General features: G+C 41.6%; 1 protein-coding gene across 1 annotated transcript in view; it reads right to left on the bottom strand.

Moving 5' to 3' along the window:
- Window positions 1-12745, bottom strand: part of DCAF5 (DDB1 and CUL4 associated factor 5) — a 79822-nt gene that overhangs the window by 36897 nt on the left and 30180 nt on the right. The window contains exon 5 of the mRNA XM_073552167.1: window positions 2908-3037. Within this exon, the coding sequence (XP_073408268.1) occupies window positions 2908-3037 (130 nt within the window). The remainder of the gene's footprint in view (window positions 1-2907; window positions 3038-12745) is intronic.

Genomic DNA, 12745 nt, shown 5'->3' with positions numbered 1-12745 from the left:
CTTTAAGTCGTCCTCAGTTTTCAAATTTCTTTTATTCGGTCAGGATGTCATTGTCTACTTCACGTCGTCCTCAGTTTTCAAATTTCTTTTATTCGGTCAGGATGCTGGAAGGGTTACATGTTTAGCAGCAATTTTTCTTTTTAAAGGAAATTTACAAAACATTTTTTACAGACCTATTCAGTCTGGAAATAACTAAGGGGCCTATATACCTAAAGCCCCACAAAATGATACCATTGTGAAAACTGTACACCTCAAGGTATTCAAAATTGTTGTTGGGACGTATATTAATTTTGCAGGCGCTTCACAAGAATGCAAAGTGGAATAAAAAAAAAAAAAAAAGAAAAACTACATTTTTTTTTTTTCACTAAAATGATGTTTTAGCACCAAAGTTTTCATTTTTACAATGGAGAACAGGAAAAAACAGAGAACACAATTTGTTTCAGTTTATCCCAAACATGGTACTATCCCATGTGGTCAAAATCTACTTGGCTCAGGTGAGAAGGGGCGCTGTTTGATTTTTGAAGTATTTGAATAGAAAAGATTATGGACGCCATGCCGCATTTGCAGCGCCCCCAGTGATGCCAAATCAGCAGACTCTCTCCTTGGGACCCATGTGACCCACAACCTGGTCACATTATATACTTTAGCCACCCCCATAGGTGGGAGGCACATGTGTGGCTGGTCATTCCCACTCAGCTCTCTGACTAACCCTATAAGCCCCCTAGTAAACAAACAAACATTTGTGGAACTACAAGTCCCAGAGCAACTACATTTCGGGCTTACAGTGCAGACTTCCTGTGCGACACATACCGGCCATTTACAATAATGCCAGTCCCTATCTCACCATCACTATTATGCCTCCGTGCGTAAACTGATGAGCAGATACAGTGCCCCCTAGCTGCAACAGGGGTCACTGCCTAACAATGGGTAAGTAACTGGCTTAGTGATAGAAAGCAGAGGGTGGTTATAAATGGTATATTCTCTAACTGGGAAGGGCAGCACGGTGGCTCAGTGGTTAGCGCTGCAGCCTTGCAGCGCTGGAGTCCTGGGTTCGAATCCCACCAAGGACGACATCTGCAAGGAGTTTGTATGTTCTCCCCGTGTTTGCGTGGGTTTTCTCCGGGCACTCCGGTTTCCTCCCACACTCCAAAAACATACTGATAGGGAATTTAGATTGTGAGCCCCATCAGGGACAGTGATGAAAATATGTGCAAACTGTAAAGCGCTGCGGAATATGTTAGCGCTATATAAAAATAAAGATTATTATTATTATTATTATTAACTGGGTCGCTGTGACCAGTGGAGTACCGCAGGGGTCGATGTTGGGACCTATTCTCTTCAACATATTTATTAATGATCTGGTAGAAGGTTTGCACAGTAAAATATCGATATTTGCAGAGATGATACAAAACTATGCAAAGCAGTCAATAAAAGAGAAGATAGTAGTATTCTGCTACAGATGGCTCTGGATAAGTTGGAAACTTGGGCCGATGCGGTATAACAATGATAAATGTAAGGTTATACACATGGGAAGAAGGAATCAATATCACCATTACACACTGAACGGGAAACCACTGGGTAAATCTGACATGGAGAAGGACTTGGGGATCCTAGTTAGTGATAAACTTATCTGGAGAAGCCAGTGCCAGGCTAGTCTACCTTTTCATATATAATGGATCTGGTTAAGCATTTGGGTCATTGGAAGGCAACAGCTCTTGTAAGTGGTACTTTAGTAGTGCAGTGGTGTAACCACAGAACTACAGGAAAATTATATTGGGCGCACAGTGGAGGTGGCAGTACTAAACTTGGATACAACTTTCACAGTGATCCAGATAAATCTAATTTCTAGATAGGGTGTGCACCAACTATCACTATGTCATCCAGCTCTATCAGATGACAAATGGGAGAAGTACCTTGTATAAGCTTTATTTGTTATGTGGTGTGCTATCATTAGCATACGTAGCTGTACAAATCACCCACTACTCTTCCTTATATGATCAACTGCTATAAGTATGCTTTCACCTAACCAAGTGCCTGACTTTCTACACCCCCGGTGTGCTCCCAGCCGCAGGCATGGTGTAAATAGGGTGTCATGTTTGATAAATCCTGCTTTCCAAGCAAGGTTTGAAATCTGAAGAATGTGGCTCCCTGTGAGATGTCTGGAAGGCTTCTTGTCAGGACAAGACAGGATTTTTTTTTCTTTTTGTACTGTGGTCAGGGAGCGAAGCCTCTCGCAGAATGAGCAGCTGGTGCCACCTACTGGTGAACATGCAATATGCATTTACTTCTCCTGCTTTCTCATTTTCAAAAGAATTATATCAAAATAATTCACTAAAAACAATGCCGATTTCTACAACATTGAAGGACAGGCAGGAAATACTTTAAAATAATAAGACCAGCAGTGCTTACCATCAGCTGAAAACACTCCAGATGCTCTCTACGGGCCTTTTGTTTACAGGGCTTTGCCAGTGAGATTATGTCTACAACACGTGACTGCTGCAGCCAATCAGTGGGCAGCATCTGCTTATTGTAGGCGTGATGTCACATCGGTAGCTCTATAAAGAGCAGCCAGTCGGGAACAGCAAAGAGGCAGCGAGGGCTTAAGCAAGCGATATTTGTTTTGGCATTTTGGAGCCCATCTATCCTGTTCCTCAATATTTGTACGCTAAGATAATCTTGTGACAAGTTGGTGTTAACAGCAATTTAATAATAAATAGATGCATTACTTTTTTTTTTTTTTTTTTATAAAACACACACTGTAATCCAGGTACTGTACAGATACTTTTTCTATATCGTGCATTTCTTTTTCAGTATGACAAAAGACTAAATAATTGGAGGATAGATGTATACGGTGCTCATGTAACTTATAAGCAAATTTTTGGCAACACAGTGAGAAGCAAATCTTACGTGTGAGGTTTTCTGATGTCCCAGAGTCCGACACCTTCCTTGGAATTGGCAGTGGCCAGCAGCCTGGGCTCAACGGGGTTAAACATAACACTATGAAAGGCCGAGGGATAATGAGCCAAACAGAAAGGATCTGCGGATAAAAGACGACATTTCTCAGTGATATATCCTGTATCAGGATAAGTAGGTTAATGGGGTTGTCCACTTTTTTTTTTAATTCACAGAAATGGCAGTTTAAAACATAACAAAAAAATACACTTTACGTACCATCTGCTGCTCCAGCGCTGCTTTTCTGCTGCTGCCCTCCGTCTTTGGAAACATAGCTGCCATGCTGTCATCAAAACAATAACATGTGACCATCACAGCCAAGTGGTGATGACGAGGTAGACAGCATGAGACTGCCGAGGCCAGTGATTGGCAGCAGAGGTCACTATAGACATTCCCACTGCAGCCATACTAACAGAGACTAAGGGTGTGTGCACACGCTGCGGTGTACAGTACCATAATATCCTATGGATATTAAAAACCGCAGTGCTGATGGTGCAGATTTTTCAGCGCGGTTTTCCTGCGGTTTCTAAACCGCAGAAAGAACTGACATGTCAATTCTTTCTGCGGATTCCGCTGCGGTTTGCCATCTCCTCCATTGTGGAGATGAAAAAAGGCAGGGCAAAACCGCAGAGCAATCCGCAGGTCTTTTGACCTGCGGATTTTACAAAATCTGCAGAGCATTCTGCAGCGTGTGCACATACCCTTAGAGTAGCAGCTATGGAGCGACAGGGAGGTAAGTAAGGCCCATTATATTATTAACAGAACATGCATGTTGTCTAAAAAAATATATATTTGTCCAAAGATTATTAAAAAAAAAAAAAAAAAAAAAAAAGTCAACCCCTTTTAAAACAGACTTAAAATGCCTGATAACAAAATAAAAAAAGTCATACTCACTGCAGAAATAACCCACTCCACGACCCCTTTCCAGCACTTCCCGGTTTCCCTGTCAATCTCTGCTTCTTGGTCACTCGACACACAAGATATGAAGCTAAGCCAACGACTGGCCACAGCAGGTCCCCACTCAACACACAAGAGATGAAGCTAAGCCACCGACTGGCCACAGCAGGTCCCCACTCAACACACAAGAGATGAAGCTAAGCCAACGACTGGCCACAGCAGGTCCCCACTCAACACACAAGAGATGAAGCTAAGCCAACGACTGGCCACAGCAGGTCCCCACTCAACACACAAGAGATGAAGCTAAGCCACCGACTGGCCACAGCAGGTCCCCACTCAACACACAAGAGATGAAGCTAAGCCAACGACTGGCCACAGCAGGTCCCCACTCAACACACAAGAGATGAAGCTAAGCCAACGACTGGCCACAGCAGGTCCCCACTCAACACACAAGAGATGAAGCTAAGCCACCGACTGGCTCAAGCGAGTCCCCGCCGCGGCCAACGACTGGCTCAAGCGAGTCCCCGCCGCGGCCACCGACCGGCTCAGGTGGGTCTCCGCTGCCATCAGTGATTGGTTGAGAAGTCATTTCCTCTGTGTCAAGTAAGAAAAGGAAGCAGAGAACAGCAAAGGGTCCCAGAAAACACCAGGATGGAGCATTACTGCATTGGTAAAAATGTGTGTCTTTATTTTATTTTTTTTACAGTATTCTGTTACTGTTATTATAGAAAAAAAAATTATATTATAATACATATACAATATATACATATATATATATATATATATGGACTGGGAAACCTCAATAAACATTTCATCTACTAATATATGGCAAATTAATTACTTACCACAAGTATAAGGATATAAGGTGGTGTTTACAAAAAAAAAAAATGAATAATTCTACACAAGTGTACTTACTATTGGTCCAACCACAGGGAAATTACCATTCCATTTCTCTGCATGTTTTATAGGCATGAGGAGACATTATCAGATAATTAAAAACTTGTGAAGTCACCAGGAGCTGGAGCAACCACAAACCACCAATTAAAAAGTACAAGTTTATTGAGAAAATGTAAAAATTACAAATATCAACATAAAATATCAACGTCTAATAAGGAGGAAACATGAAAAAGTGAATGGATAGGCAGATTCCAGTGTGGAATATGGGAGCAACCCTGGGAGCCCCAGCTAATATACCAAGGTCAAAAAACAGCAAGTGCACATAGAAATAATCATAGTGCTAGTAAGGACCCGCTGAACACCAGGATAATTACTACAGTGTATACAAAGTTCAGAATGACAGGTGCTTACCCATAAAGTCCCAGGGACAACAAACACCCTTGAAAAAGTTATGCGAAACACGAGTTGGGGCATCGAGGTGGTTTCACAAGTTTTCAATATGTATAGGAGAACTACACTGTTTTATTCTATTTCTATTGAATTGTAGGGAGAACACCTTAGAATATGACCTGTGCTGTGTGGCAATACTTTATTGTACCACAAAGCAGACATTAACATGGAACAGTGACAGCAAAATACCCAAGATTGTGCAAAATGACAAAGTCTCACCCTTCCGCTGACTCGCTGGTATTAGAGCAGCTGCAACTTCAGAGCTTCAAGGGGCCCGACTACCCCCCCACCAGTGCCACCCTGTTTTTGGTGGGCATTTACAGAGAGGACTTAACAACGCTGACAGTCTATTGAGGTACGTGGCCAGACCGGAGGGTCACAGCCTGGCTTCTCCAAATGTCTCCAAGGAGCTAGGTGACCAGTGGTTCCCAATCTTGGCTTACCCAAACGTATCCATGTGTTCAGTGATGGAGCAGATCTGTATTTTTCAGCTGGGGCTTCAGTCCCCTAAGCTGAAATCCTATGGAATGTCAAATCTGTGTCTCTCTTGATGGAGCCATGGTGTCCTGACTGTTCTGGCAAGTCACTTGATTCTCGTTGCAGAAAGACAGAAATCCCTCTTATATCCACTTCTGTGGCTCAGGTCATCATGTACAGGTTACGGGGGAGGTGGGATGAGTTTAACTCTCATTGTTTGAGTATTTAATCAATCTGCATAGATCGTCATCCTCGGTTTTGCAGGTCAGCAAACTAGCTGGCCTGGACAATGTGTAATCAACATATCTGCCACCCATATCGCTACTGCGTATGCGCCGGTTTTTTACAGCGTGGTCTATGCCCCAGAAGTCTTCACATGCAGGACACACTTCCGGGGCATAGACCGCGCTGGAAAATACCGGCGCTTGCGCAGTAGCGATTATATGCTTCACCCACAGTTGGGCAAAGCATACTGCGCAGGCCTTTACAATGCGCAAACACGGAAACCAACGTTATCTGTGATATTTACAGATGAAGATTACGTTCAGCAAGCCGGGAGGGGAGAGAAGGCGACTAAACCACGCCCATAGGACCGGACCACGGGGATTTGCATACATCCCCAAAAAGATAAAAAAAAGTATTTATGCCTCAAAGGTGTAGGGTCAGGGGGATAAAAAAATCCTAATAGAATCCTTATGGGACGCACAATTGGGAGATATATTTACACGATATCACTAAATATGGGTGACAGATTCCCTTTAACAAACATCTATTGTTCAATTACCCTGCGTCCTTGTCATCCAAGATCAGGGTGGATAAAAATCTTGATTTTTTTAAAAAAATCAAAAAAATCAGATTTTTTTGATTTAAATCAGATTTTTTTGATTTAAATCATTTTTCTTTTCATAGACTTTAACCATCCCAGTAAAATGTCTGTTAAAAAAATAGGTTGTAAATTAATTGCCAGACTTACCACTAGTACTAGGCTCCTGGTGCATAAGAAGCTGTGGGGGTTCATTGACATTAGTTGTATCACTATCAACATCTTCATTTCCCTTCTGGTTGCAGTTTTCATAATGTGATTTCAAACGGCAAACAAGTCCTTGGATATCCTTTTGACAGTATTTGCACTTTGCTCTTGCACCTTTCTTTCCAAGATCTGCTGCTGGCATCTCAACAAAATGAACCCAAATAGGGTCTCTCTTACGACCTGCTGCCATGGCTCACACAGATCACTTATGAAGTTTGATTGTTACTACAGCCTGAGCCAAGTACTGCTGACTATCCAACAAGTTTGGGCATGTCAACTGAATGCAGGGAAAAAGAAACTAAACCAAAACTGAAACCAAGCTAGAAGTGTGGAATTAAAGGGGCAGTATGAACAAAATGTGGAGGCTATTAATAGTTTATACAATTAAGACATGCTGCTTTTAAACACCTACCTATTGCCATATAGTAAAACAAAAAAGATTTTTACTTACTTTGGGGTCCCCCCCTCACCCTGGCGTTAGATCGTTGCCCCTAGTTTCGTCCGTGTAACTATGGGCGCACATGCACACTGCTCTCACTTCTCATTTTAATCGTGATTTATATTAAAAAAAAACCTTTTGATTTAAATCAGTGATTTAAATCATGATTAAAATCATGATTTAAATCGATCCGATTTAAATAGAAAAAAATCTTTTGATTTAAATCGTGATTTAAATCATGATTTAAATCGGCGTGATTTAAATCAATCCACCCTGTCCAAGATAAACAATAAGTTACAACAAACATCAACTCAAAAGCTCACATGAACAATAGTGTGTTTCTTGAGCAACCAAAGAGATAAAAAAAAAAAATTAAAAAAAGTCAACATAAAGATAATAGTCTATGCCTACTTAAGATACACAACTGGATATTTAAGATTAAAAGGTGTGTTGTCCTAGCACCGGTTTAAAAGGCCCCATGAGACAGCTATCAATGTATAGGCGCAGGTGCGCCACATGAAACCCGGATTGCCCAAACCGCACAGGTATCTCTGCGTCTCATGAGTGTTAAACACACCATGGTTTTGTGTTTAAACTTACTTCCCATGGCTAACACTGCTTTCTACTTTACAGTATCCATGATAAGCCCCATTCAATTGGTGACTATATTTGAAGGTGTTTCCTTTTGTATCAGCAAACAAGTAAGCACTAAGTGTGGCTTTATCCTTTACTCCTATGGGTTCCCCATCAATACACAAGTCATCTCTCACATTAAGTCCCCCATGGATGTGGAATCCCTCTGAGCTTTTTTGGCACAGGTTTGTGCGATGGCACCTTATGCCTTCTTCCTACAGTCAATATAAGGCCATTGGCCTTACTAAATTTTGCTTGTACATATTGTATATATTACATGACAAAATGTCTAATTTTTTTATATATCACCTGGGTCACATACTATACACTGTTATGTTTTTCTCTTGTACAATGCTCACATTTTGTCTTTCTTTTACAGCGACAGTGTGATAAAGACCCTGGACGGGTGGAAATGTTGTAACTTTGTCACACATTTCACAGCAACTTGTATATATGCTTGTTTTCATGAATAATAAAATCATGCATCACCTGAATTAGTGTGCGATGTACCTCTCTTGCCTTAGTCCGCTGGATGAAACAGAGTCGAGTGTGGTGTTGGCGAGTGAACAGCCAAAATGTGAACTGTAGCTGAGACAGCGAGAAACATGCTGGGGTCTCGCTCTGAAAGGAGATTGCGCTGAGCAGTCTGTTCGTGGGAGCTACTGAGAACTGTGTGGAAGCTGCAGCCTATTCGGTGTACTGGAAGCTTCTGGAGCTTGGGCAATGATTACATGCACAGGCAGAGGTGCAGAGAACTGCAAATATCAGTGCCGTAGATAATAGCTGTTTTGTGTGACCGAGCTGGGGCTAGCTGAGCAGTGTATGAGTAGTCTGTTCTGTTTATTTAGCGCCTATACAAGGCTATGGATTTATGTTTACAAGTCTGTATTGATCCTGTGAAACCTGTAGAAGGCAATAAAAACTGCACGTGTGGACCAAAACTGCTTTGCCTGTGTGAACGATACCTAAAACCTAATGCCTACCAAAGTGAGGAAACCACACTTTGCAACACAAAAGATCATTTCACCTGACAAGTGAGCATTTTCCTCATTTGTTAGGCGATGGGCACAATTATCATAAAACAAATGTTCCTAGAAATGCTTTTTAACAACAATTGGCAAGTGAAAATAGACTTTGAAGCCTAAGAAACTTCACTTGGATAGATGGGAAAAATTGTAAATCTGATAGACTGTTCCTCTAGGCCAGAGTGAAAACAGGTAGTGAGGACTGGCTGACCAGAGAAAAGAATACAATAAGGGGAGGAATTTGTCATTAAACAATTCTCCTACAAGATCTAATTGATACCAAGTTTACGTCTGTGACAAAGTTTGTTGTCAAGAAAAATGCAATTACTGTGTGACTGCAAAGATTCAGTTTCTGTGTTTTTTTAAGAGCATTGCTTACAAACAAACAAACAAAAAAAAAAACAATATATAAAGCGAGATGGACTTAGAATCATAGAATAGAATCATAGAATTGGAAGGGACCTCCTGGGCCATCTGGTCCAGCCCCCTGCTCAAAGCAGGATTCGCTAAATCATCCCAGTCAGATGTCTGTCCAGCCTCTGTTTGAAGACTTCCATTGAAGGAGAACTCACCACTTCTCGTGGCAGCTTGTTCCACTCATTGATCACTCTGTCAAAAAGTTTTTTCTAATATCTAATCTGTGTCTCCTCCCATTCAGTTTCATCCCATTGCTTCTAGTCTTTCCCTGTGCAAACGAGAATAAAGTTGATCCTTCTACAATGTGACAGCCCTTTAAATATTTGTAGACAGCTATTAAGTCTCCTCTCAGTCTTCTCTTTTGCAAACTAAACATTCCCAAATCCTGCAACCGTTCCTCATAAGACAGGGTTTGCAGACCGGTCACCATTCTGGTCGCTCTTTTCTGAACTTGTTCCAGTTTGTTGATGTCTTTTTTAAAATGTGGTGCCCAAAACTGGACACAATATTACAGATGAGGTCTGACCAAAAAGGAGTAGAGGGAAATAATGACTTCACGTGATCTAGACTGTATGCTTCTGTTAATACATCCTAGAATTGCATTTGCCTTTTTTGCTGCTGCATCACACTGTTGACTCATATTCAGTCTGTGATCTATTAGTATACCCAAGTTTTTTTCACATATGCTGTTGCTTAGCCCTATTCCTCCCATTCTGTATATGCTTTTTTCATTTTTATTGCCCAGATGTAGTACTTTGCATTTTTCCCTGTTAAAAACCATTCTGTTAGTTGCTGCCCACTTCTCCAGTTTATTTATATCTTTTTGAATCCTCTCTCTTCTCTAGTATTAGCTATCCCTCCTAGCTTTGTGTCATCAGCAAATTTAATCAGTTTACCCTCAATTCCTTCATCTAAAATTGTTGATAAAGATGTTGAACAATACAGGGCCCAGGACAGAGCCCTGTGGTACCCCACTTGAGACATTCTTCCAACTGGATGTGCAGCCATTTACGACCATTCTTTGGGTCCGATCACTAAGCCAGTTATGAATCCACCTAACAGTTGCCTTGTCCACTCCATACTTAGTCATTTTTTCAATAAGGATTGTATGAGATACTTTGTCAAATGCTTTGCTGAAGTCAAGATATACTATATCTACAGCATTTCCTTGATCCACCCAATCAGTGATTCCGTCATAGAAGGAAATTAAGTTAGTCTGACATGACTTATTAGTTACAAACCCATGCTGACTCTGTTTAATCACTTCATTCTTATCCAGGTACTGACATACATGTTGTTTAATAATTTGTTCAAAGATCTTTCCTGGTATAGAAGTCAGACTCACCGGCCTATAGTTGCCTGGGTCCACCTTCTTCCCCTTTTTGAAGATAGGAACAACATTTGCTCTTCTCAAGTCTTCTGGGACTTCTCCTGTTCTCCAAGAATTTTCAAAGATTATGGAGAGGGGTTCAAAAATTTCTTCTGCTATCTCCTTCAGTACTCTGGGGTGTAATTCATCTGGACCTGGAGACTTGAATTCATTTAGGTTAGCTAAGTGTTTCCTCACTATCTTTCTGTTTATAGATATCCTGGATTCTTCTATTCCCTTAATAGGACAGTGAAGAACAGTTGATGTTACATTTCCTTTCTGAGAGAAAACAGATGCAAAATAGGAATTTAAAAGTTCGGGCTTCTCAACATCCTGTCTTACCATTTCATCATTTTCATCCTGTAAAAATCCTATAGCATCTTTGACTTTTCTTTTACTTTTGACATATCCCCTTGGACTACCTGGGGGTCAGCAACAGTACTTTGCTATCTCTAATTTTAATATAAGTTTGTACGTACAAAGCCGAGAGTGGTCCGGTAATTCCATCACCGGCGTCAGGTAGAGAACTGAGTAATGCAATCTTGCACGTAATGCCATAGGCAGGTGTGACGACACAACATTTATGCTTAATTATGTCAGACGTCAATTTTCAGTGGGCCAGGAGACATTGGCTATTATCTGAACGTTGACTAATGAATTTATATATTTTTTTGGTTGGTCAAGAAACACAGACTATTGTTCGTAAGAGTCTGAACGTTGACTCGTCAACTGATGTTTGTAAATTATTGAATGGCTGCTGTTTGCCTCTTATATTGTCTCCTACAGGTTACGGTCTGCTATCTTTGGAGGACAGGGATGCAGGGTCATTGAACAATCGATGTTTGCTAATATGTGATTACCCTTTGTAGCAGGCCATTCAGTTTGTTGACTTGCAAACATTGGAGGATAAACTATGAACCCTTGAACATTGTGAGATGAGCTCCTGCTACCTTCCTCCAATCCTGTATAAAAATGCCTGAATAAAAGTGTGAACTATAAAAGGGGGATCTGCATCTGATTCCATCGTGACTTGACAGAACAACAGCCAGGACACCATGACTCCATAAAGAGAGAGACTCTACATGACCGTAGCCATGGCATCATGGCTCCAACTGAAGGAATACAGAGCTGCTCCTTTGACCATCACTGAACCCTCAAAGACTTTTGGAGAAACCAGGTTGGAACCATCAGGTCACCTGGCCATGTACCTCAATGGACCGTCAGCTTCCTAAGCTTCTCGTTACCTCCTCTCTGTGGGTGCCCGCCAAAAGCGGATGCCACTTGTGGGGGTAGTAAGCCCTGGAAGCCCCGAAGTCGCAGCTGCTCTAATCCCGGCGAGCCAGCGGAAGGGTGCGACTCTGTAATTTGCACCATCTTGGGTATTTGCCTGGACTATTCTATAAGTTATTGTCTGTTTGGTGGTTTAATAAAGGATTGTAACGCTGTATTATACTCACCCTGTGTTGTCTGGGTGCTATTCTGCCCATGGGAAAGGAGAGTGAGCTTTCAGTGGGATGAGCTCTAGTCCATGTGGTCTCGGCCCAGCGGACGGGAGCACTCACATGTCTCCACGCTTAATGGCAGCAGTGGGATGAGATTCCACAGCAGGGTACGCTGTGGTAACCTCCCAGAGACCCACAGCAGCACAAGTGTTTCCGAAAAAGCCAGCAGCCAGCTTAAGGCACAATCTTACATGCAACAGCCCTCACAGTCAAAAGTATAAACCCATCAATTATAAGCTACAACCACTAAGGGTTAAAGTGACTGAAAAACGTCAAGCGTGTCATACTTTTGTAGGGGGTTCAAAAATAAAGTAATTGTTAATTCAAAAGGCAGAGTCCATCCCCATACAGTAAACTTATATTTCCTGTTAGAATTGCAGTTACATTCAAAGCTTTTACAAAATGTATGAAGCTGTGCCTATTTTGGTGCACCAAGACCTTCAAAGTTTATTGTCTGCCCCTTGTAAAATCATTGGCAAGTGTAGCAGCTTGCTGAAACCGGATGGAGAGTAATGCATATAGCGATAGGGTTCATCTAAAATTAAGAGTCGGAGTGACTCGAAACGCGTCAGCAAAACGCCTCTGTCTCTTCTATAATTTAAGGGATTTACATCAGAGATTATTGGATTTTAATCTGTGTGATGAACTTAATCCGCA

The sequence above is a fragment of the Dendrobates tinctorius genome, unplaced genomic scaffold, assembly GCF_039654945.1.
Source record: "Dendrobates tinctorius isolate UK_male_01 unplaced genomic scaffold, ASM3965494v1 ptg000186l, whole genome shotgun sequence".
Taxonomy (NCBI): Eukaryota; Metazoa; Chordata; class Amphibia; order Anura; family Dendrobatidae; genus Dendrobates; species Dendrobates tinctorius.
Note: the sequence above shows the minus strand (reverse complement) of the source record. Positions and strands in the feature narration are given on the sequence as shown.